Source organism: Solanum verrucosum, unplaced genomic scaffold (assembly GCF_900185275.1).
Source record: "Solanum verrucosum unplaced genomic scaffold, falcon-dt-bn FXZP01000161.1, whole genome shotgun sequence".
NCBI lineage: Eukaryota > Viridiplantae > Streptophyta > Magnoliopsida > Solanales > Solanaceae > Solanum > Solanum verrucosum.
Window position 1 is genome coordinate 1,703,590 of NW_026020127.1, and position 26,260 is coordinate 1,729,849.

At 33.5% G+C, this 26,260-nt stretch overlaps 7 protein-coding genes across 7 annotated transcripts in view; 2 read left to right on the plus strand and 5 right to left on the minus strand.

The window, feature by feature from the left end:
* LOC125825867 (2-methyl-6-phytyl-1,4-hydroquinone methyltransferase, chloroplastic-like) overlaps positions 1–26,260 on the minus strand; it is a 97,151-nt gene that overhangs the window by 40,784 nt on the left and 30,107 nt on the right. The window lies entirely within an intron of this gene.
* On the plus strand, positions 2,054–4,563 carry LOC125825853 (primary amine oxidase 1). The gene is made up of 4 exons (XM_049505139.1): positions 2,054–3,214; positions 3,294–3,407; positions 3,492–4,036; positions 4,335–4,563. The coding sequence occupies exons 1-4, from the start codon at positions 2,069–2,071 to the stop codon at positions 4,492–4,494; spliced, it is 1,965 nt and encodes a 654-aa protein (XP_049361096.1). The 5' UTR covers positions 2,054–2,068; the 3' UTR covers positions 4,495–4,563.
* Positions 5,051–7,289, minus strand: LOC125825859 (sugar transport protein 8-like). The gene is made up of 4 exons (XM_049505147.1): positions 7,181–7,289; positions 6,479–6,798; positions 5,733–6,359; positions 5,051–5,506 (listed from the first exon to the last, which is right to left on the minus strand). Exons 1-4 carry the CDS (start codon positions 7,287–7,289, stop codon positions 5,099–5,101), a joined length of 1,464 nt encoding a protein of 487 aa, XP_049361104.1. The 3' UTR covers positions 5,051–5,098.
* LOC125825860 (sugar transport protein 8-like) lies at positions 8,939–10,935 on the minus strand. Its single transcript, XM_049505149.1, has 3 exons — positions 10,807–10,935; positions 10,110–10,429; positions 8,939–9,975 (listed from the first exon to the last, which is right to left on the minus strand). The coding sequence occupies exons 1-3, from the start codon at positions 10,913–10,915 to the stop codon at positions 8,941–8,943; spliced, it is 1,464 nt and encodes a 487-aa protein (XP_049361106.1). The 5' UTR covers positions 10,916–10,935; the 3' UTR covers positions 8,939–8,940.
* On the minus strand, positions 12,133–14,751 carry LOC125825850 (G-type lectin S-receptor-like serine/threonine-protein kinase At1g34300). Its single transcript, XM_049505135.1, has one exon. It carries the CDS (start codon positions 14,732–14,734, stop codon positions 12,362–12,364), a length of 2,373 nt encoding a protein of 790 aa, XP_049361092.1. The 5' UTR covers positions 14,735–14,751; the 3' UTR covers positions 12,133–12,361.
* LOC125825870 (cystinosin homolog) lies at positions 18,019–21,363 on the plus strand. Its single transcript, XM_049505162.1, has 8 exons — positions 18,019–18,207; positions 18,306–18,438; positions 19,223–19,312; positions 19,531–19,655; positions 19,975–20,017; positions 20,222–20,339; positions 20,465–20,514; positions 21,010–21,363. Exons 1-8 carry the CDS (start codon positions 18,089–18,091, stop codon positions 21,154–21,156), a joined length of 825 nt encoding a protein of 274 aa, XP_049361119.1. The 5' UTR covers positions 18,019–18,088; the 3' UTR covers positions 21,157–21,363.
* Positions 22,382–24,339, minus strand: LOC125825874 (UPF0725 protein At3g19520). Its single transcript, XM_049505166.1, has 3 exons — positions 23,957–24,339; positions 22,907–23,047; positions 22,382–22,824 (listed from the first exon to the last, which is right to left on the minus strand). Exons 1-3 carry the CDS (start codon positions 24,242–24,244, stop codon positions 22,636–22,638), a joined length of 618 nt encoding a protein of 205 aa, XP_049361123.1. The 5' UTR covers positions 24,245–24,339; the 3' UTR covers positions 22,382–22,635.

The window sequence follows — 26,260 nt, forward strand, 5'->3', positions numbered from 1 at the left end:
TCCTGTCAAAAATGACTCTCGAGAAGTAGAGTTATATCTTTTGATATTATAAATAGTAGTAGTAATAGTTTTTAAATGTGATTTATCAATTGATTACTACAACTTAAACATTACTTTTGAGAAACACAATTTATAAATTGTAATTGACTAGTACGATTTATTGCTTGTACATAGCTCTGGTTAGTTACGATTTATAAATTGGTTATGATAAATGTAACTGAAATTTCATAGCTCACTCTATTTCTCCTTATTTTTATGAATTAAAAATGATTCATTGAATCTTCTTTGATCATTTAAGATTGAGTTGCGAAAATTTAGGTGAAATTTCACCTAGATAATGTTGCAAGTTTTTATTAAGCATATGCCTTTATTCCCTTTTGCTTCTTGATAAAAAGTTGTATATTATGTCTAAGATGAATTTTATTTATATATGATGGTATAAAGAATGTTTATATTGATATTGTATTTTTAATTGTTTTAGAAAATTTTCTATTATATTTTTTTGACTAGTAAATTCCACAACTATAAATTACATGGTCAAAATTTAGGTTTTGATCCCTAATAGCAACCTCAAAAACTTGGTCTTACTTGTTATTATAAACTCCGTTACTAAAGGTGAATAACAAGAGATTGATATCAAAATGGGAGCTAAAGAGTTATTTACAAGTTCGATCGAATATTTGGTGTAAATTATAGTATCACTTAATATGCAACAAAATTAAATGTAGATAAGCATTTGATATCGCTATTCTAAATTTTAGAAAACATAAAGTTCAAAATCTCGCGCCTCTTATTGATATAAGGTATATTTGTGATCACATGTTGCTTAATGATAATACACATGTACCCTATTTATGCAAATTATTTCTTTTGTATTTGAAGTTAGAAGTTCAACTTCAACCAAAAAAAGAGGCCTGGTTTAAAAAATATCAATGCTTGAGGTTTTTGAAACAAACAACCTTAAAGCTATGGCCAGCAAATATCTTTAAGCATAATCCATGTCCAGATGGATCATGTGGATAGTGGCATTGTTTTATAATCTGGCCTCTTTTAATAGTTTAAAAAAATTGTATTCCTTTCTTTCCAAGACCAGTCTTGAAGCAACGGTAAAGTTGTTGCCTATTGATGATTGTGTCATGATAAGCCATGACATGAATGTGGGATGCTTCGTGTACTGAGATGACACTTTTTATTTGTACTTATTTTTAGTTGGTTTCAAAAAGATTGACACGTTTCTATATCTAAAAATGGTTTAACTTTAAATTTCTCGTTTTACCTTTAATGACATGATGTTATAGTAACACAAATATCATGACATGTTTAAGAATTGTACTAAGTTATTAAAGAACAAGTCAAAGCATTCTTAGCTTTCAATGCAAGAAACATCAAGAAGCATTGCTCCATTACTTGTATTGAATGAGTTTGGTTGCTTTTTATCTTCTTGATAAGCTTTTTTTTTTAAGTGAGTACACCAAGTGTATGCTAAATGAAGCTATCATGATTGTGCAATATTAAATAGCCATTAGAATAAAAAAGGAAAAGAAGATCTTCCTACAATATACTCCCTTGGTCCCATTTTATGTGCCTCGGTTATATTTTTAGTTTGTTCAAAAAAGAATGTCATCTTTAGATATTTAGAAATAATGTAACATTAAACTTCTTGCTTTACTTAAATAATATGATTTTATTATAGCCGCATAAATGTCTATGACATGTTTTAGATCACTAGTTCTAAAAGTTTTTCTTTCTTTAAACTCTGCATCTAATCAAATGACGTCACATAAGGGAATCAAATAACGGGATGTCGACAGGAAGCAAACAAACAGACCTTTAGTGATGATAAATCAAACAACAAAGAAAAAAAAATTAATAAAGTATATTGAGCCTCAATATTTAAACGATTATATTGTGGATGTTATTATGTTATTGTGGGAAGTATAGATCTGTGATTTATAAAAGTCCAAAACTTTTCCTCCAAGAAAGTAATAATCAAATATGGAAGACACACTAATATATATGTGCAAACAGTTTGTGAATGTCAAAGCACAATTTCTATATCAAGTTCTCTATGGAGTTCATAAAAGTATTGGCTCTTCCAATTCTTGTTATTGTTTTCTTGTTCTGTTTCACTAGAAGCCAATGCCATCATCCTTTAGACCCTCTTAGCCCTACTGAGATCAACAAAATTAGAGTCATTATTCAAAAGTCTCATTTTAGTTCCCTCTCCAATTTAACATTTCACTTTGTTGATCTTGAAGAGCCCAATAAAAAGGATGTCCTTCATTGGATGTCCTTGCATAAGCATAAACGTGTTGTTTCTCCTTATCGTCGAGCCAGGGTAGTGGTTCGTGCAAATAGTGAGACTTATGAAGTAGTGGTGGACTTGTCCACTCGCGCTATCATATCAGAGAATGTGTATACTGGCCACGGTTACCCTCCAATTACTCTCGATGACATTATACGATCCAGCAGGCTGACATTGAGGAATCATCAACTGCAAGATTCAATTTTGAGAAGGGGTTTGAATATATCAGAAGTCAGTTGCATACCACAACCAGCTGGATGGTTCGGGGAGCCAAAGACAAGAAGAGTTCTTAACGTGCCATGTTTTTATCGAAGAGGGACAACTAATTTTTGGGCAAGGCCAATTGAGGGGATCACTACACTAGTAGATGTTGAATCTATGAAGATAATCAAATATATAGATAGATTCAGAGTCCCCTTGCCTAAAGCTGAGAGTGCTATTTTCGAGTCATCGAGCCAGGGATCAGTCAGTACTTGCAATGACACTGATACTAGCAGGATTATCATCAAAGGCAATGAAGTTAAATGGGATAATTGGGATTTTCATGTTGGATTCAACACGAGGGCAGGAACGATCGTGTCTACAGCTTCTATATTTGATACTACAACAAAGAAATATCGACGTGTGCTCTATAGAGGTCATGTATCAGAGACATTTGTGCCTTACATGGATCCTACATTCGAATGGTACTACAGAACTTTCATGGATATTGGTGAATTTGGTTTTGGAAGGTCTGCTAGTAGTCTTGTCCCGTTGTTAGATTGTCCGAGCAATGCAGTGTATATGGTTGGATATATGGCTGATTCAGAAGGAGGGGTAGTGCAAGTACCCAACGCGATATGCATATTTGAAAGATATGTTGGTGATGCTGCTTGGAGGCATACAGAAAATGGAGTACCAGGAAATACAGTAAGCATCAAATCAAACATTTTGCATATATACTAACTATCGCGATCGTCTAGTGACATAAGTAATTTGTTTTTTGCAGAACACTAAGGGACAGCAAGAAGTTAATTTGGTTGTTAGAATGGTAGCAACAGTGGGAAATTATGATTATACACTTGATTGGGAGTTCAAACAAAGTGGAACTATCAAAGTTGGAGTAAGAAAATTAAGATGTTATGCTTGTTAAGTATGAATCCTTCTAATTCTTTTGCAATCTTTATTCATTGAATTGTCTATGCAGGTAAGTTTAACTGGAGTTATGGAGACAAAGGCTGTGAAATATACGAACGATAATCAAATAACAGAGGATGTTTACGGGACCCTTGTAGCAGAAAACACAATTGCAGTGAACCATGATCATTTCCTTACTTACTACCTTGATCTTGATGTTGATGGTACTGATAATTCATTTATAAAATCCAAATTGATAACTACGACTGTGAAGGAGCGAAACGTTTCACCTAGGAGGAAGAGTTATTGGAAAGTTGTTAAAAAAACTATGAAAACAGAAAGTGAGGCTAAAACAAACTTAGGACTAGAACCAGTTGAATTGTTGATTGTAAATTCAAATAAGAAGACAAAAGTTGGAAATGATGTGTCTTATCGGTTAATACCAAGTCGACCAGCCATGTCCTTGCTATCAGATGATGACTACCCTCAACGTCGAGCAGCTTATACCAAGTATCAATTATGGGTGACACTGTACAATAAATCAGAAAGATGGGCTGGAGGATTCTACGCTGATAGGAGTCACGGAGATGATGGCCTAGCAATATGGAGCCTCAGGTAAATTTAGTATGTAAAAACACATCAAACTAGTGATATTGTCTGTTTTGGACCTAGGTACGCCTACATAGCTTAATATGCTTCGCTAAGGTCTAAGGCTTACTTCTTTAAATATCCAACATTTCTCCTGTGTTTTGTCACGTGGGATCGGCCTAGGGTGTTACATAGGTCTCAAGAAGTGTATTTCTTGAACTTATGAATATCGATTAGTACATAGTCAATGTTTAATTTGCCCAATCTTGTTTTTTTTTTTACTTGATGAATGATATTATATAAGCTGATCTTGTGTTGTATGCAGGAATAGGACTATCAAAAACAAGGATATTGTGCTTTGGTACACTGTTGGGTTGCATCATGTACCATGCCAAGAAGATTTTCCTGTAATGCCTTCTATTTATGAGGGTTTCGAGCTCCGGCCAACAAACTTTTTTCAAAGAAATCCATTGTTGAAACAATGATATGTGAAATTCAAGTTTGTTTATCAAACAAGGAACATAAAGTTATATATGCAGAACAAAAGTTGATTTTCCTTTGGCCTATTTATTTTCCTCAAGTCATTTGCTGTCATCTATATTCACAAGTAAAGTAGGTGAGAAATCGCCTAAAAACGAGCCATCCTTGTTCATTTTGAACGTGGAACAAGAACAACATGTCCGAGAAATCCTTACACAACTGATACGAGAATTGCCAATGTTTGACATGTTGAATGTGTAGGACACGAATTCCACTTGCCAAACATAGACAACACTTATATATCGTGTGAGGCACAAAATAAAGTTTCTAGAGTAATGTATGTGTACGTTATTTGGGTAAACACACAATCAATCTATACAAAGCAAGACTGTATAAAGCAAGATGACACTACCTTTTTTGGACTTTTGATAGATTATTGTTTCACGAACAAAATTTGATAAAAGGATGGGAAGATAAGGGAGGATGGAGTAAATGAGAAGAGAACAATTTTTGTTCACAAAAACTGATATCCTAATCCATCTTATAAAAAGGATGCAATTTTGTTCACAAAAACTGATATCCTAATCCATCTTATAAAAACGATGCATTCTAGAAGAGTTTCTTCCAAACAGGGTGCTTCTTCCAGGCTCTTTCCACCATGGCATCAATCGGGATTCCCTTAGTTTCAGGCAATAAGAAGATGGCGCAAACTCCCATGATAAAGATCCAGATGGAGAAGAAGAAGAAAGTATAGGCTTGCATAAAGCAGAGTGTAGTCAAGAAAGATTGCGCAATGATAGCAGTGAAGAGCATGTTTGTGCTGACCGCGAATGCAAAACCAGCTGTCCTTGTTTCCAATGGGAATGTCTCACTTGGAATTAACCAACCAAGTGGTCCCCATGACCATGCAAACGCCATTACATACGTACACACGAGAATCACCACTATTACTGCCAGTGTCTTGTCCAACCCTCCTGTCTCCGACAAATTATTTACCAAAATGAATCCAATCGCAACCTGCAATATTATAACCAAAAGTGCAGTCAGTAGAAAAAGAAAAGCTTGATACAACTCATCGGTCCAAGGGGGTCAGTTGAATCTCGTTTGTCAAAAAAATTATCGCAGTGGGTGGTAGGGTGATTTAACTCCCTGTAGGGATGTTTAATCAGACGAAATCAAGAATTTCGTTAAGAGTGTTGAAGATTGAATATGTATGTTTAATTGATCATGCATAGTTTCGTACCTGACAGATTAACATTTGGCAACAAGATTGGATGAGCAATTTTTTCCTTCCAACCTTGTCAACAGCAACGATTGCAACACATGTACTGAGAACATTAACAAGTCCAGTCACTACAGCGGAAATAAGTGGGCCACTGCCCTTGAATCCCATAGTCTGAAACAGGACAGGCGCGTAAAACATAATGGCATTGATTCCGGTTAATTGCTGGAAGATCTGCAACATGATGGCAATCACAAGTGGTGGAATGCTAGGAGGCTGTGTTAAGTTACGGAACGCATGCTTAACTTGTTTGGCTTGTTCACACGATGCCACGATTTCCTCATACTCAACATCAACGTCAGTGACACCCCTAATCTTCTTGAGGGCGGTCTTTCCCTTCTCTGGCTTGCCACGTGCAACCAAACTCATGGGGGTGTCACTGATCACAAAGGTACCAATAAAAAGAATCGCCGCAGGCACAACTGCAGAGCCAAGTGAGATCCTCCAACCATTTGGATGAATATTTACGGTTATAAAATTGACAAGATTTGCTATCAATATTCCTATTGTTATAAAGAGTTGGAAGAGAATATTCACAGCTCCTCTGTGTTGGATTGGTGCTACTTCAGTTAAAAACAGCGGAACAGTCTGTAAATATTCCAACAATAAGAAGAAAATCGAAGAAAAAATAACACAAAACACAAGTCAAAAGTTGGAATATTTACTTGTCACCTATTTACACATTCGAAAGTTTATAGTCAAATTACCTCATTTCCGAAGCCAATACCAATGCCAAACAAAATTCTACCAAGAATGAGTATTTTTTTGTTTTGTGCCGCGGCACTCGAAACAGCACCAGCAATGAAAATAAGTGAAGCCATCATCATAGTAATCTTCCTCCCTAATTTAGTGGCTGCCTTTGAAGCAAAAAAACTCGCAACAAGAGCCGATAAATACAAGGATGAAGTGAAGAGTTGGAGAAATTGATCATCATACTTGCAGTAGTTATTCTCTTTCGCAGTTTTCTTTCTTTCATACACATTCCGAAAAAACAATATGAGGAAATCATCCATCGCAGAAACTCCTCCTAATTAAAACAAACAAAAAAATTGGTACTCAATAAAAAACAAGTTTATGTCAAAAAATTTCGATAAGAGTGTTCAAGCTTTAAACACTACATTGACTAAATCAGAAATGTGAGTAAGAGTATTCAAGGTTAATCACATGTATTTATGTAATTAAAGTAATTTTTGACCTGTTTACACACTAATTTCTTTTACGATTCATCTAATTACCTGACTTATTTAAGAATTGTTTTTGATCCAATTGCAAGAATCAATAGAAAAGACGAATGATACTTCAAATTTGGCTCAATTATTGATAAATTCACATATTTAGCTAAAAAAAAAAATTTAAAGCAATGGCTTAAGAAAGATACAATATAACAAATAAAACTAAGAAAAATATACCTGAAATACCAATATCATAACCGAACATTAAGCCACCAAAGGCAGCAAGAATCCAACATGAGACAACATAAACTGTGATTTTAGAATTATGCCCTTCAATAACAGTCATTTTTGCTTATACTCTAAAATCACCAAAATAATTTTCTCTGGTTAAATACTTCACTCTTCTGCTCTGTATTTTTTTTTCTCTTTCTGTTCCGTATATATAATGCTCACAAAAATCTAAAATACATTCATATTATTTTTTAAAATATCATCCTAGAATTAAGTTAGTTTGATAAAGTCAATCACTCTTATAAGTTGAGATTTGGTCTTCCATGAATTTTGGAGATTCATCATCTAATATTATTCATTTTATCCTTTAACATTATTCATTTATTGTTTTACAAATTTATGACCTTGTAAAAATATTAAATTGTATAGGTATAAAAATATTTTATCCAATAAAATTAGTGGCTCCCAATTTTTAGTAAGAGTCTATATTTATTTTCTTTTTTGTTTTTCATATTTTTCATATTTTTTTTACCACTATACTATGAAAAACATAAATTCTTTTACTTTATATGATAATATTATTATTAATATTAATATTTATAATAGTTAGAATTAATTTAAGTTAATAAAATATCATTCATTTATTTGCAGTACAATCTGTTAGATGATATTATATAAAATTTTAGTTACTAATATAAAAAAAATAAGAAAAATTTAATTCAAACGTGGAAACTAATTTTATGCAACGTTAGTGTTGAATTCACCAAAAATGTTCTATTAGAGTGGAACCTTACTTCCACAAAATTAGGATATCTTGAGTTGAAATAATATAATTTAAATCTAAAATCATTTTAAACCCAAAAGATAATAATAAAAAAACATTTTATAAAGTTTCTCCATAAATTGAGGGTAATTAAACAATCAATCTAAATCTATGCAAATTAAGAAGAAACTAACTTTTTCAAGATTTAGATATATCATTCTATTAGGAACAAAAGTAGGAGTTAAAATCAGATAAGAGGATAGCCAAATTAGTGGGCTCGAGCCAATTTTTTTTAGGAAGAGCGCTATATTTTTTCTTCTTTTTTTTTTCAATATTTTTTTTGTTACTATCCTTGAGAAAACACAAGTTCTTTAAAACTATAAAGTAACATTAATGTTGATATTTATATTAATTAAAATTAATTTAAGTTAATAAAATGTCATTCATTTGTTTGCAATACAATATGTTAGATGATATTATATAAAATTATAGTTATTAATATAAAAATATCAAGAAAAATTTAATTAATTTCAAAAAGCTTAGAAACTTCTAGCAATTTTATGCGGCTTTGGGTTGGATTCACCAAAAATGTTTTATTATAGTGGAACACATTTTCACAAAATTAGGTTAACTGATTGAGTTGAGATAACAATTTAAACTAAAAAAATATGATAAAAAAAAACAGTTGGATATTTTAGACAATTAATACATGTTGCATCAAAATAAAGTTTCTCGAGACGTGAATTGGAAATAATCAAATAATCAAACACAAAATAAAGTTTGTCGGGACTTGGATCGAAGATAATTAAACAATCAATATATGCGAGGCAAGAAGAAATTAACTTTTCAAGATTGAGAAATATCATTATATTAGGAACAAAATTAGGAGTCAAAATCTGATAAAAGGATAGGCAAATAAGTAGGAGGGTACAAATAAGAAGCCAACAAACTTTTGATCACAAAAAACATGATATTCATATCAATCTAACAAAATCAATGCATTTTAGAAGAGCTTCTTCCAAACAGGGTGCTGCATCCAGACTCTTTCCACCATAGAATCAATGGGGACTCCCTTTGTTTCGGGCAAGAAGAAGATGACGAAAAGTCCCATGACAACGATCCAACCAGAGAAGAAGAAGAAAATATAGGCTTGCATAGTGCAGAGCATAGTCAAGAAAGCTTGTGCAATGAGAGAAGTGAAGAGCATGTTTGTGCTGACAGCAAACGCAAAACCAGCTGTCCTTGTTTCCAATGGGAATGTCTCACTTGGAATTAACCAACCAAGAGGCCCCCATGACCACGCGAACGACATCACGTAAGTACACACCAGAAACACCACTATTGCTGCTAATTTCCTGTCCAATGTTCCTGTCTCCTCCAAATTTGTTACCAAAATAGCTCCTATTGCCAACTGAGAAATTAACATTTGGCAACAAGCTTGGAGAAGCAATTTTCTCCTTCCAATCTTGTCAACAAGGTAGATTGAAACAAAAGTGCTTCCAACATTAACAAGTCCAGTAATGACAGAGGACAATAGCGAGCCATCGGTCTTGAAACCCATAGTTTGGAACAGGACAGGCGCGTAAAACATAATGGCATTGATTCCAGTGAATTGCTGGAAGATCTGCAACAAGATAGCAATCACAAGTGGTGGAATACTAGCAGCCTTTGCTAAGTTCCTGAACGGATGCTTAACTAGCTTAGCTTGTTCACACGCTGCCATGATTTCTTGGTACTCAACCTCAACATCATTGACTCCCCTAATCTTCTTAAGCGCGGCCTTGCCTTGTTCATCCTTGCCACGCTCAATCAGACTCGAGGGGGTATCAGTGATCACAAAACTACCAACAAGCAAAACTATTGCAGGCACAGCTGCAAAGCCAAGTGACAATCTCCAACCATGTGGATGTATCATTGAGGTTCCATAGTTAACAAGATTTGCAATGAATATTCCTATTGTCACAAAGAGTTGGAAAAGAATATTCACAGCTCCTCTGTGTTGGATTGGTGCAACTTCAGTCAAAAACAGTGGAACAGTCTGTAAACAATGTAAAAGTTACAACCATTTCATAATATCATAAGCTCTTCGAGTATAAGTTCTATGTACTGACAATACATTAAAACATCAACTAGTAACCTTAGAAAAAAAAATCTAAGGTTGACTATACATACCTCATTTCCAAAGCCAACACCAATACCAAACAAAATTCTACCAAAAATGAGCATCAACTTGTTTTTCGCGGCAGCACTCAAAACAGCTCCAGCGAGGAAAAAGATTGAAGCCATGCAAATGGTAGGCCTTCTCCCAAATTTAGTGGCGGCCTTTGAAGCGAAAAAGCTCGCGACAAGAGCCGATAAGTATAAGGATGAAGTGAAGAGTTGGAGAAGTTGATCATCATATTTGCAGTAGTTATTCTCTTTGGCATGTGACTTTCTTTCATACACTTGTGGAAAGAATTTCTTCAAGAAATCATCCATCCCAGAAACTCCTCCTGATTAAAACAAAAAAAAAAGTCGTACATGTAGCATCTAACAGTGGCAGAACCGAAATTTTCACGAATTAACAATGGACAAAGTTCGTCCCGATAGATAAACCTGTGGATCTATCCCTATGGTATAAACAGAATAGAATTTCATTCTTGATTCCATGAGATTTTTTATGAAAACTAAGCAAAAATTCATCGTTAATCCTATTTAACCATGGATTAGTGATGGATCAATGAAAAATCTTGTTTAGCCACAGATGAACAACAGATACACAGTTAACAACAGCATACACAGACTTAACCCTATCTAGTAAAAGTAAAGAGATTGTTTTCGATAAACATATACAGAGTTAATTCCCAAACAAAGAAAAAAAGAAACATACCTGAAATACCAATATCATAACCAAACATGAGGCCACCAAAAGCAGCAAAAATCCAACAAGAAAGCACATAAATTGTGATTTTAGAATTATTCTTCTCAGCCATTGACATTTTTGTTTTCTTGTCTGAAATCCCTCAAAAGTGCAAAAAAAATTCAAAAGATAAACTTTGTTTTTTTCTTTTTGCACTTCTCTATATATACTATTTTTCACACAAAACCAGCCAAAAATTAACACAGAAAGAAAAGAGACAAAGAAATCTAGAGCAAATTAATACTCTATATATTCTTAGTCTCTTTCTTTCTAGTGTTTTTTTTTTTTTTGCTGGAATTATGGTAATATATTAAAGTTAATACCTTTTATATACTGTGAAATTACGAGTTGATTTCTTGCTTAATTTTAGCATTAACTATGGACTACATTTTAATATGTTCCTAATTTATCTTTGGTGTTCCAATTTTTTTGGATAATTCATTCACAATCAAATTTTTTTTGTTTAAATGTTTAAATTTGTATTTTGATGTTTACTAAATTATGTTTAATGTTGTTCAAACCTTTGACTTGACTTGATCAGTAAGAAATTATTTCGGAAGGGATTAATTTGGAAAATTATTAAAGGCAGTGAGTAAATTAGTTTTGTGTAACTGATAAGAAACTTAAGATTATTTCCATAATTGAAAGATGTTACCATCCAAAAAAATAAAAAAAATATATCTTCTTACCATGCTTGTTGATTTCACTTGTTGACCAATTCATAATGACTTGTAATTAAGTCTACTATCCATGTGTAAAATTCACCTAGATATATAATGCACCATTTATTGGAAAAATGTGTCCATTTTAATTATTCTGATAATGGAGTGATATAGATGAATTTCGGGGTGGAGCTAGTAGCCGGCATACGATCTTAACTCATTTATTATCTCTTAAAATTGTCATTGCAAATTCCGAATTCATAAAGTTGAAATCCTACAAGTTCGCCTTTGCAAATCCCTTCCCTATCTCCATTTAAAATTTTGTATATCAATGATTGATAAAAGTAAATGTACATATGGATATTAGAAGGAAGAACAAACTTTGAGTAAATTTTGGAAATAGTTTATCCATGAGAAGATAGGGCTTTTAGGCCTAACCTAACCCGAAAGTCCAAGTTCATATAAAGAGACTATTAGTTCGTCCCTGTAGGACTCTAACCCATTGTAGCACCATGTACACACTGACTGTTAACTGGAGCATGGACAACATGACATAGGGGCACAAACAACGATGGACCTGACGTTGATATATGTGCAAACAATCACCTCAATAAATTATTTGTGATATATGTGCTTCTATGTAAGAACCATTTGCTTCTTCATTGATCAAAATGTACTTTACAACTACAACACAAGAGAGATTACAAAACTGGAAAAAAAAAAAAAAAACAGACAAAACACAACATGATCCAAATTCCTATCTACTTTCTTTTATTACAATACAAAACAACATGGAATACATGCTTACTGCAACTTGTTGAGACAGCATTTTGAGGAAATTATGAAGAGGATTGAGCCATATATTATTCCTCTGATAAGAAGAAAATGGTAGGCTTCTTTGGCTCGATGATCTCCACCGTCCCTTCCAACATCTTAGCCACTTTCCCCATTGATGGTCGTGCATCTGGCCGATCTTGGATGCACCACATTGCTGTCTTCACCATCCTGTTCACTAAGTCAAAGTGTGCCCTTGAATCATACGATTGTTTGATTTGAGGGTCCAAAATATCGTCAACATTCATATCCTTAAACACCTTATCAAATGCCCAAGCAGGGAAAAACCATTGATCACTTTCCACCTTTGAGTTATGATGCTCAAAGTTCCTTGTACCTGAAACTATCTCCAACAGCACCAATCCGAAGCTGTACACATCGGCTTTTGGAGTAATTGGATCAGCCTTGGTCCATTCTGGTGCTACATATCCTGGTGTGCCTCGAAATCTTGACATGGTCATCATCTCCTCTTTCTTCTTTAGCTTAGCTAGCCCAAAATCAGACACCTTTGGGCAGAAATCATCGCCTAAGAGAATATTTTCAGGCTTGATATCACAATGCAATACCCATTCCAAACACTCTTCGTGTAGATAGGCAATTGCTCGTGCCACACCAAGCGCAATCCTGTACCTTATATTCCAATCGAGTATAGGTTTCTGTCCATCTGGTGACTGGATCTGAGACTTTTGGAAGAGGAATTCACCCAATGAACCATTAGGTACATACTCATACACAAGTATCCTTCTACCCTTCTCAGCACAAAACCCCCACAACCTCACCAAATTCAAATGGTGCATACGTGCTATGATCGTGACCTCAGCCCAGAACTCAGCATCACCGCCTTTGACATTCTTCAAGCACTTCACAGCAACAACACGTCCATCACTCAACTTCCCTTTGTAAACATCTCCAAATCCACCCCTCCCAATTTTATCAGTGAAATCATTAGTTGCATTCTTGATCTCAGAAAAGCTAAACCTTTTCGGTCCAATCGCAGGCATGACTTCAAGACCAAAAGTCCTAGCCATATCCCTATACTTAATATACTTCTTGAGAAATGCCCAAAAGAAGAACACTCCACTAATCAACTCAGCTGCAAAAATAGTCGAAATGATCACAATATTTCTAGTGGTTGTCTTAGACTCTTCTGGTGGAAATGGAAGGCTAATTCTCACTGGACATGAAGTCTCCATCAAACTAGTCAGGCCTGTGAAATTCGATATATCGTTCTCTTTACTATCAACTCTCAAATACATAACAAACTCAGTACCTGGTGACCAATATCCATACAACAATTTCTCCAAAACAAGCACACAATATCCAGTCCCATCATACTTAAACAAAAAACCTAAACAATCATTCTTATCTGAACAATTCTTTTCACAACTCGAAAAGCTCAAAGCTTTAAGGTCTGTTTGGTTACCCACACCAGTAAAACTAACAAAATCAAGAGGTAAATACTTACTAGCCTTCGAATCCTTCGTCATCAATGGAATTTTCCTCACACAAGATTTATTAGTGTCTTTCCTAAAACCAGGTGGACAGACACAAGAAGTTTGAGTTGTAGAAGTATCATACAAGCATATAGAGTTTGTACCACAAGTACCATGTATTGTACATAATTGATTAACTGCTTCCCAAACAATTGTCCAATTTTTAGCTAAACTTGAACTAAGATCAAAACTATAGATTCTCATATTCCCATCTTCATCCAATGTCATCCTTCTCAGTTTCCCTTTCTCCCCGAAATCCGACGAAAAAAATCCTCCATTAACTTGAGTAACTTGCCCTGTTTCCTCCAACCTCTGAAGGGCATTTTGGGAAAATTTGAAATAACTATCATTTTCATTGAAGAAAAGGGTATTCAAATTCGATCCATCAAACTGGAATTTTCCATTACCGGAAGTTAAATTTGTTCCGGTGATGTTCTGGGTCGGAAGATAAGTATCAGTTGGGTTCAAGAAACTGTTCCAGTTTGCATAAACCAAGCTTCCATCTTCTTGTAGGAAAAGAACAGAGGAGGTGTTTCGAATAATTGAAGGCCATAAATTTGGAGCTGAGGAAGATGTAGATGGGGTTAGCTTGAGTTCACCGGAGGAAGAAATGAAAAGGGTAGCTGAGGAATTAAGTGGGGAATTTGGGTTAGCTGACCAAACAACGGTTTTGACTGGGATTTTGTAGTACCAAATGGAGAAATTGAAGGAATTTTGGGAAGATTGAAGAAACCCAGCAGCGAAAGTGGAGTTGGGTGAAAGTAGGATTTGGTTTTGGGTTGGATTCCAAGGAGGGGATTTTGAATTGAATGAAGAGAGGATTTTTTGTGAAGAAGAGAAAAAGGGGTTCAAGAAGAAGAAGAGAAGGAAGAAGAGAAGTGAGGATGAACAAGAAGGATGAAGCGACATCGTTTGCAAGCTTTACAGCTATGGAGTCTATGGTATTAATGGCGGCTTTTAGTAGGATTTTGCGTTGACGCCATGAACGTTGTTGACTTTGCCGTCGTTTTCAGATCCTTCGAATACGCAATACAAAATGTGTCATATGCTTAAAATAATTTCTTTTAAATGTATTTATGAGTAATTTTAACTAGGGTCTATCGAAATAATTGTCTCAATAATCTTATACGTTAGAGATAAGATTGTGCGCACTCCATGTTTTTTAAATTTCACTTATGAATATTTTGCCACTATCATATATTTACCAAATTCTGATACTTAGATTTTGATGAAAATCGAAAAAATAAAAATTTATGCAAGTACATTATGGAAGTTTCGTCAAATAAAGGAAAGTTAAAGTATATATGGTGTATAAAAACAAATGAAAAAAAATGTGAATATGATTAAGTGATCAATTTAATTTTGCTAAGAAGATGATGCATGTTTGATATTCAAAGCTTATGTATTGGGAATTCAATTTTTTTAAAGTTATTTTATTCTGAATTGATAATGTGTACTTATTAAATGATTTAATAAGATAAATACATTAATTGAATCAATATTTTAAATGTGATTTGATTTATTTTTAGGTTGTAAAATGAAAATTAACACTTTTAATGGGAAAATTATAAGGAATGGTGCGTTGAGAAATTGTTCTCTTCTCATATGAATTTGAAAGCAAAATCAAGTACTTAATTGACACTTAAATTTTGATGAAAGTTGGAAAACAAAATAATTAAACAAATACATTAGAGAAATATTGTCAAACGAAGGGAAAGTAAGGTGCATATTGCGTATTAAGAATGAAAAAAAGTAGATATGATCAAATGGTAAAAATTATATTTGCTAAAAGAATATGTGAATTCGACTTTGATATACGAAGCTTATGCATTCCAAATTTGAAAATTTTAAAATTATTTGATTTTAAGTTAATAATATATAATTATTAAATGATTTAATAAGACAAATATAGTATTTGAATATTTGAATCAAGGTTTAAAATGTGGTTTAATATATTTTAACATAGAAATTTTATAAAAATAAAAATGTCAATACATTTTTATTGCATCAGAGGAGAACTAAAAAAAAATACATTTCTAATAGGGAAATTGTAAGGAATAATGTGTAAAATAATTATTCTTTTCTAATATGAACTTAATACGAAAAACCTATTCAGGGGTGGGGTTAATAACTTATATAATTAAATTTAGTAATCTATATAGTGTATACTATTAACATGAGACCATTTCAAACCAGAGGATTAAGTGAAAGGAAATGATCTTTTATTTATCGATTTAAACTATAATGGAATTAATTCTTCTAGATAAACTCTTTTTAAAATATTATGAATCAATTTATTATTATTTTTTAATTGGTCCTATATGAAATTTTGAATGTTCAATTGTATATTCATTTAGTATATTGAGAATTTTTTAAAAATAGAAACATGAGGCTTGTGGACTCTCTTTTTCAATGTTCAAAGTCATTATCCATTCAACATAAGAATAAGAACTTTTTGTTGGGACAGTCAAAGTTGCCCTAAATTTACTCCTTTAATTAGGACTATTCTAATAGGAGTCGCCTTTATCAAAGACTTTTTGGTAGATGTTTGAACTTGGAATTTTATCATATATAAATAATGTTTGGAAGAAACTATATCATTAGATATACTTCATTATCATACATATTGATATTATTTATATTTTAAAAATATTACGTATCTTATTATTAATTAAGAGTTTTCTATCATATATTAAGAAAAATACGCTTAAATACATGTATTTTGCTATAAAATACACTAAAAAGGGAGAGAGGTGAGCGAAATGGGGAGAGAGGCGAGCGAGATTTTTTCTGTGATATCACAGATACATGCGAACTACACTAGATACATATATCTAGTGTATATCTACCGTGGTTCGCATGTAGCTGTGATACCACATAGGAGAGTGGCAAGCGAGATGGGAGGGAGGAGAGTGAAATTTGTTATGTATCACAAATCAACTTAAATACAGTGTATCTAGAAGAAATTACACCTAATTTTGACCTCATGTATCCCAAAATATGTATCTCGATGTATTTGAATGTATCTCGACACACCAAAATTTAATAAGATACTAATATTACAAATTAAAGTATATCTATATAATTAGCTCCTAAATTAGTTAGATTTATTAAGTTTCTCTATATTTTAAAAGTTTATTAGATTCAATTTATCAATCGTATTTATTTAATGGAATTTTTTAATATAAAAAATATTTTAGATAAAATTATTTAGTTTGAATAAACCTATACGGTATACTTTACATTTGCTTTGAGGAAGATGGGCCACCACCTTTAGGTTGGCGGTGGTCTGGTACATACCTATTTGATATTATATATTAAAAGAAATTCTTCCATAGTTCATGAGCAAAATAATATGTGCATCTTTAAATATTAATTTCCTTATAAGTGAACTAAAATATTTATGTATCACAAAAATCTAAGAAATCATATTATTCATAATACATAAAAGTGGTAGACATAATTTTCATCAAGAGATTTAAAATATAAATAAGTAAATCTATAAATAAGTAGAAGAAATTCAACCCGCCTCGAATAAGATGGAGTGACATGTGAAGAAAAAATGAGCATGCCTAAGGAAAGAGGTGGAAGATGTTGATTATGGTAGATATAAGGAGAGGAAGAGATATGGCAAAGAAATCTCGAGGAAAGTTGATTAGACAAGACATTTTACTCACTTATAGTTAATATGGGCATGACCCTAAATAGGAAAAATGTCATGGCCAATGATTAGGGTGGAGGGATAGTATGTCGAACATTGTCTAGTTTCCACTTTCAATATTGTTATTATTATTCTCCTACTATCTTATTCTTCTATTTTAATATTACATGTATTTTTGTTGCTTCAGTTACCCTATTTTTTTTGTTATTATTACTATTCTCTTCTTCATTATTTTCAACATGACTTCTTACATTTATTTTACTTGCTTTTTGAGTAAAAAATCTACTGAAAAACAACATCTCTGCCTATACACCTGACACCTCATTTCTCAAATCTTACTAATAAATTTTCTTCCATATTAAATTTTGTGTCTAATAAAACAATATATCATATAAATTTGGGAAGGGGGAGTTTTAAATTTGTGAATTGAGACGCCGTGCAAGGCTCAATTCATTACATCTTATTTTTATGGGGCACACATTTAAAGTCCAATATTCTTATTGGTTTAAACATTCAGCAAAAGGAATCAATTTTTTTTTTATGTAAATAAAGATTCATTGATCAGTTTTTTTTGGGATTTTGGGGAAAATCAAAGATTAGTGATGGCATCTTGGAATTCAATTCCTCTTGAAGTTCTGTACACTAGTTTGGGATGGATCGCATTTTTCTCTTGGTCTATTAGCTTTTACCCTCAAGTAATCTTGAATTTCAGACGCAAAAGGTTCCATTTTTACTTTGATTTTCTGCTTGTTTTCATCAAAGTTTGTATCTTTCTTGATTTTCCTGCTGACCCTTTTCGTTTTGTGTATTGAAACACAGTGTGGTGGGGTTGAATTTCGATTTCGTGGTGTTGAATTTGACAAAACACTCGTCTTATCTCATTTATAATGCTTCCATGTTCTTTAGTTCTGTTGTTCAGAAGCAGTACCGTGAGAAATATGGTCTTAATGAGGTTAGAAATTTTGTCTTTTGGTTGTTTTGTAGCTTATTACACTGCTTTTCTTTGACTCATGAGTGGATCTAACTTTGTGGTAGCTGTGTGCAGTCATATCTATTGCTTTCTGCTCAAACTATATGTATGTGGAAAAATTATTAAGATAGTGGATGCCTTGGTAATCTTTAGTTGATTTCGCGGTTAGGACAAACTCGTTGAGTGATTGAGGCATATGAGTATATCACTGATGGGATCTTAGTTACTAAAGCACACTGGGGATTAGTCGAGTCAGGCAGACGGATCAGACACAAAGGTGGATCTAGGAACCACTAAAAAAAGGCAGTTTTAAGTGGGAATTGATCCGCATTCCTTTGGGAATTAACGTAACATTCAACTAAGTGCACCATTCAATCTTTTAGTAGCATGAGTGCCAGCAGGTACTATTTGATCAATACTAGGAAATAGGTACATAAAATGTCTAATTTTGTGAAGAGACCATGGGTTCATGTGCACTGTAAATTGGACCTCAATCTGCCCCTAATCAGACACCATCATCTTCCAAAAGGGAAAAAAAAGAAGAAGTATGACAGCTACTCTGAAATAATATACTTTATTTTGGAAAGAAAACCAGCATCTCTTTCATAATTAATTGGTCTTTAAGTAGTTATACTATTTTTGTCTAGTCTCCTTTTCTTAAGAACTGTTAGTGTTTTATCTTGTTAACTTGGTTGATGTTATGTGTAGGAGCCCTCCATGAAGTTGAGTCACTTTCTTGCTTATTCTCTTGCTTATCTTACTGCAGATGATACCTGTGGCTGCCAATGATGTTGCATTCTCAATCCATGCTGTTCTATTGACAGCATTTACCCTGTTTCAGATTGCTATTTATGATGTAAGTGGACCATTCTTATTTTCTCTCTTTTTCAGTTCAAATTTTGTATGGATACGGATCTGGAAATGAGATAAAAGTGTGCTAGTAAAGGTTGTTCCTTTTCTTTTTATTCAAAATCTGGAAGGTAGTTCATGGAAACTGTATATTATATTTGAAGCTGATTGAGACCCTGATAAATGCCTTCGTTCTCACTTTGGCGCTGATTGCTTTCTTTACAGCGTGGAAGCCAGAAGGTCTCAAGGACTTCGGTTGGGATCGTGTGTGTTGCTTGGTTAACTATTGCAGTTTGTGTGTTTATAGCTCTCCCCAGCCATTCCTGGCTTTGGCTGATCTCCTGCTTCAAGTAAGAACCAATCCTGAAGTCTATGACTGCCCATTCTTTCTCTCCGTCTTTCTTCCAAGATAAATACTTTTAGCAAATAAGGCACCCATTTTTGAGTGTTTACAAAAAGGGTAAGAAGTTTCTATAGTAATAGATGATTATCCATCAGTCGATTGTTTTGGTATTTCTGAAGTAACTCATAAGCTCGATATCTTCTTCTTCATTTTCTTTCCAAAGGCCAAGTTTATATCTCTATATACGTGGTGTATGACTTATTTAGACTCACCATTAGCGTGAGTGTTCAAGTAGCTAATGTTCTGTGTTTGAATCTTGATTGCAGCACGTTACAGGTTGTCATGACAGTTATTAAGTACATTCCTCAGGTATTAACTGCATACATTCAAATTATTTGTTATCAAAGTTCTTCTACCTTCTGATCAGTTGTGCTCTATTTTTGGTTTACTCTTCTCTTTAAAATAATATAGTTGTTTGATATGTCTAAAGTCCTTTGTTTAGTTGATTCTGATTTTCAGTGTGAGTTCAATTGTACTTCCTGGATTGACTTCTTGCCTCTTTCAACTCTACAGGCTATTATGAACTTTCAGCGGAAGAGCACTATTGGATTTAGTATTGGCAACATTTTGCTGGACTTGCTTGGAGGTGTCACAAATTATGGCCAGATGGCTATGCAATCTATAGATCAGAGTGAGTTTCTATATTTCAATTATAAACTTCTTCAGATATAATCTGCAGTTTCTTGTTATATTCTCGTGAAGTCTAAGAGAAGTTGTATATGTGCTTAATATACTGTTTGAACTCCTTTTCTGCAGATTCGTGGGTGAACTTTTATGGAAACATAGGCAAGACTTTATTGTCATTGGTATGAAATGATACTTTCTATCCATCTATCTGTTTGCTACATTCATCATGTCTATTGCTATTATACTTGATTTCATTGTTTAAGGACTTTATGATACTTTTCCCACGTAAATGACTCAAAAAATGACCCTAATCAAATGTGTAGAACATAGTGTGCTTGTGAGGGTGAAGAAGAAGCATGTCGAGTGATGAGATGATGAAGAGTTACAACTTGAAAGGTTTTAAATAGCAGCAAATTACAGCTAGAAAAGGTTCAAGACCTCCTTATTTCCTATCGAATGAAAAAAAGGTTCGAGGCCTTCTCTATATGAACTAGGGAAGTAGGGTTGGTTTGGACTGACGGATGTCTTCTAAGTTCTTTCCCATTTTTAAAAATAACTTTGGTTCCTTAAATTGTGGCCTAAGACACTGCTTCTTTCCTAATTTTAGCACTTCTATTGCTAGTATCACGAGAATAGCTCTGACTACTATTTGGTTTGGTGGATGAATGTTGCAGGTGTCGATATTCTTTGACATTCTCTTCATTTTGCAACATTATGTGCTCTATCCTGCTTGGAAGATTGGGACTTCTCGAGATGTTGATGTGATAGGCAAGAAGCCGTTACTTAAAACTTCTGATCACGAAAACAAGGAAGATGTATAATGCATCATTCATTGGAAAATCTGTCTCGACTGTAAGATAGCAAATGTATATTTTGATTAGGTACACATAGTATTCTATAATAGATGACCCTAAATGGAGCAATATAAGGAATCCAACTTGCTTGGGATAGAAGCATAGATAGATATACAGTGTACACAGTTATTCTGAAGTGAAGACAGATACATAATTAAAGAAAAGAAACTGTGGCTAGTAAACTTTCTATTTGATGAATTTGTAAACATGAAGAAACAATGTTGTATGCCATGCCTGGCTTTGTGTTGTTTGGCTCTTTTATGTGTTTATTATTGTTGCTGGTAGATGAAAGATGGATTGATTGAAGTGATATGATATAATGCTTGGCAAAGTAGAGAGAATATTGTGAAAATACAAGTATGAATAGGTCCATTGGTTCATCGAAAACACCAAGTTATGTTTCATTTATTCTGTTTTTTTCTGCGGTCAATTGGAAAGAATGTTCAGATGAAATGGTAAAACACTTGTGACAGTGTGGAAGTGTGGAGTGTCATTGTTGATGAGCAAAGTGTCACGGACTTAGAGTCTTATTAAAGCTCCGTGCGGCACTTGACAATTTACTCACGAATCTTTCACGATCTTGTAAGCTCAAGTAAGCCCTTTGAAACTAAGATCGCTAAGAGAATGATCGCTAAGAGAATGAAAAGGAAGACTTTAGAGAATTTTGGAAAAAGGCTTATATTGCTTGGAAGAATGCTTTACACTTTCTTTCTTGGTTGCTTGCTTGGATGGTGCCTTGCAAATGAGAGGCACCTCTATTTATACTACCTCCTGGGACTAAAATGTAATTAATATTTCCTTTACAAGTCCCTAAACTATTTACACTTTGGTTCCTCCCTAGAATCTTCTACTAATTCTAGGAAATTCTAAAGTTTTCCAAGAAAATATCTAGTCCCTCTTCTAGAATTCTCTACACATTCTAGAGAATTCTAAGGCTTTCTTGAAAACTATCTAGGACCTTCCATTGCCTTCTAAGTTATTCTAGAGAATTCCCTGGAATTCTCTAGCCTTCTTGAATAATCTAAAGGGTTCTAGAGTCTTCCGGAAACCTCTCCACAACTCTAGACCCTTCTGCCCCTATTCAGACACAAAATTTCACTGTGATGTGGCGGGACATGACAAAAGGCTATCCTTCATAGTTTCACGTCTTCATTGATTTCTTGATGAATAGAATGTTTCTTTTGAGAAGCAATTTAGAAGTGAATTGATTTTTATCATCATCTTAACGTCTTCTTTCCCAACAAGTTAAATTTGTGTACACTTCAAACAACATACTAAAAGTATCACATAAAATGACAAGGAGTGTAGAAAAATTATAAGGTTCTTGAAATTAATCTTTTACAACACTCATATAACACATTCCACTAAGACTATAGATAGAATATCAAAATGCTGAAAACATTACAAGAAACACCAACAAATGTCTAACAATTCTAATAATATCCTTTACCCCATGGTAGCAACCTTAGGCCTGATGATAAGACACTCTATGGAATCATCTAAATCTTCCAGCACCTTTGCTTGAAAAGTATCATTCTCACCATTTTTGGTAGAAAAAGTAAGATAGTAAGCAAAATAACGACCAACAGCTTGTCCATTCACCTTCAAAATGTTCTCGACCTCATAACTAGTGCCCTGAAAAAATCAACAAGGTTAATTTTCTTAGTTATTAGTAGAAGGAAAACGACAAACTAGCAAGGTATGCAAAGTGGTATACATTAATACTGTTGTAATGCTCAAGTGCCTCTCCAGCATAACCCTTCAACTGGTCAACATTCTCAGTAGAGTTCAAGTAGTATTGCATGGGACAAATAGTAGTCATCCAACACCCTCCAGGACAATCTGTGATATCAAATCCCTACAAATATACAACCAAACCAATATGAGACAAACGTTGTATCCGAATATCTATGTAACAATTGTAGAGCCTATATCAAGCAAGCATCCAAAAATATTGGCCTGTGGTAACACATAGCAAAGTTGTTTTGGTTTGTATATGTTACCTCTTTGAATGTAGCCACCATTCAAAACAAGTAATATTCTTAATTCCTTTTTTGATTAAGTAAATTTCATGGTCCTCTAACCCTATTTTCTTAATAATAGACAGAAATAACCAAAGGCGTGCAGTGAGTTAATTCTGCCATTGGTATGAAATGCGCATCATTAGTGATAAACTAAGTAAACAAAGACTATATACCACAATTCATCTCATGAAACTAACAAGCACACACACAGCAAAAAACCCCTGGCTGATTTATGCAAAATTAGCCAAGGCACAAACCATATTATAGAAGCCATACTTGGCTGAGTTATACAATATGCAAAGAAACACTCCATTACTAAGGTTCTTGTGCTTATAAAAGGAGACATGAATTAAGAAACTCAATTCAGTCATACCCTCTCTGCTCAATTTATTTTTTTCTTTCGATAAAGGTAAGATAGACTCGGCTATATTCTAAACACTAAATTAATCCTCTCTGGGTGCACGTTAACTAAACTGCACTTCCATGTGGAGGAGGGAGTGTAATCCTTCCCAGATCTAATGGCTCAGAATCACAGGCAGCGAGCAATGTCACACGAGGATCAAATGGCTCAGAATCACAGGGAAATATATGTCACAAACCTAGATGGCAATGTCCTCGGCACAAGCCTACAATTATCGTAGTATTCAATTTATAGAGACAAGCGCATTAATTAAACTCCTATTGTGCATTGGATTAAAGAGGTTGAAGCTAAATGATAGTAATTTGAAAGAGATGAATGATACCTCGCTCTCCTTGATCTGTTTCCAGTATTTCTCCCAGAGAGGTTTATCCATTTTGGCACCGGGGATATCTGGGCAATAGTTTTCTTCTTCCGAATCGTAGACAGTACAAGTCCTAAATATCGGATTGGTATAACCATCCTCCTCATCGGAGATATTGGCATGATCTCCTAGTTTATGCTTCTTTGGCGCCGGGGAATTCGTTTCCTCTGCTATTGGAAACGGCACTTCCTCATCCTCTGCCTGTGCCGGTGGGTGACACGAAGGAGGTGGAGGCAGTGCACGATTCATATCGATCGCGATCAATGAAAACCCTAAATTATCTGAAACTTGGGAGAAAAATTGGGTTTACAAATAGGAGAACATAAATTCTACTTTTTGGTCTAAATAGATTTGAGATTTTCAAATATCAAATTAAATTATTCATGTCAAATTTATAACCTAAATCAAACTTATAAAACCGGTGCACCTACACCCTTCAACATACATAGGTCGTTTTACATTGATATTATCAATCAAAAATATATATATGTATATAAACTAGCAGAGCAGAGTAACAAAAGGAGCAAAACAATGTGTGAACATCCGAAATGCATAAACGTACTCAGTAGCTAGACCCGTATATCCAAATGCCATTACATGCATATAGAAAAAAATAATATTGAATTTACCTTAGCTTGTCGATCAGTGAATGGTACTATGGAGAAGAAAGGAGAAAAGGGGGAGAGAGCTGTTGAAAATGGTAGTGGAACCAGAAAGTAATCAGTTTTGGCCTGGGGTAGTAGTAGTACGGACGGAGGGGTATTGTTAGAACACATATCCATTTCATACGATCCTCCTACTTTTCTTTTATTATCATTCTCTTTTACCTTACTCTATTTGCTGCCAATTTTATTTTTATCAACAATTTGAAAAGAAGATTAAAAAATATGGGATACATATGCTTGCGTTTCGATATAGATTTCTAAATATTTTTGGAAAAATACATTCGACACAAGTTTCTAACACTCATTAATTAGTTTTACAAATTATTAATTATAGTCATAAATTTGACACATGTTGTCATTTTTAATTATATAATATGAACTAGATAATATACTAGTATCTAAAAAGTATAATGCAATATTTTAATAAAACTACTAACAAACTGAAAAAGGATACTACTCTTCTTCCTCCACTATTGATATTGACTAACATATTGATAAGATAACATGGATTAATGTTGGGAAGAGAAGAGCTCTAGGTCAAGCCCTCTTATTCTATTTATTCTATTGGGTCTACCCGTCGGGCGGATAAGCGAGATCATTATTTGTGGTGTTGCAATGAATTCATTCGTGAAGAGGTGCACTCCGATATCATTGATGTTTAATAACTTTTATAGTAATGATTGGATCTATTACTACCTTGTCCATTGAGTATAACAGAGCAAATGCTAGGCCGATTACTAGCTACATATTACAATTAGCTACGATCGAAGAGTCATCACCACAAAAACAAATAAACATTAAGAACAATATATAATGAATTATTCTTTAATAAGAATATATATTTGTCCATTTCAAAAGGAAATAGGAACTAAGCTAGAAAAGGAAAGGTCTGCAAACCTATATTTTCAGTTACTATAATCTACGGAACATAAAATAAGAGCCGACCAATGGAAATGTGAAATAAATATTGCAGCAACACTTTAAACCTCGATCGGTACGCAAAAATACAAATATTTCAAGTTCTCAGCCAATGCATGCAACAAATATATATATATATATATATTCCTTTGGTAGTTTAGATGAGTTTGAATTCTATTTTTCATAAAAGTTTTGTATGTAAATGGAAAAAGATAAAAGGGCGGACCATTGTTCAATATTTATTTATTTGTAAAAAAATGGAACAATAACCCAGACAAATATTTTATCTTGAATTTATAAAATTTAAGTTAAAAATGAAGTTGTGTTTGATTTTATATATATAATACTTTATTTGAAATTTATGTAGTTCGGTTCAGATTTCGAGAGTCAAATAATTTAATTTTAATGGTAAATTTGTGTATGAACTCTTTAAGCCTTTTTAAAATCATAATTTATATATTTAAAAATTATGTGTAAAATACTATAATCACAATAATTAATAAATTTAAAACACTTCTATAAAATTTAAATATTGAAATCTCAAAATGTAGCGCATAAGTTAAAATGGTGCAGTACGTAGTACGTACTGGTTGTGCTGCAGGTCTTATTTTGCTATAAAAATGACAAAAAAAAAAATTAGCAAACATATCCAGTTCCTCAACTATTCTACCATTTGTTTTTT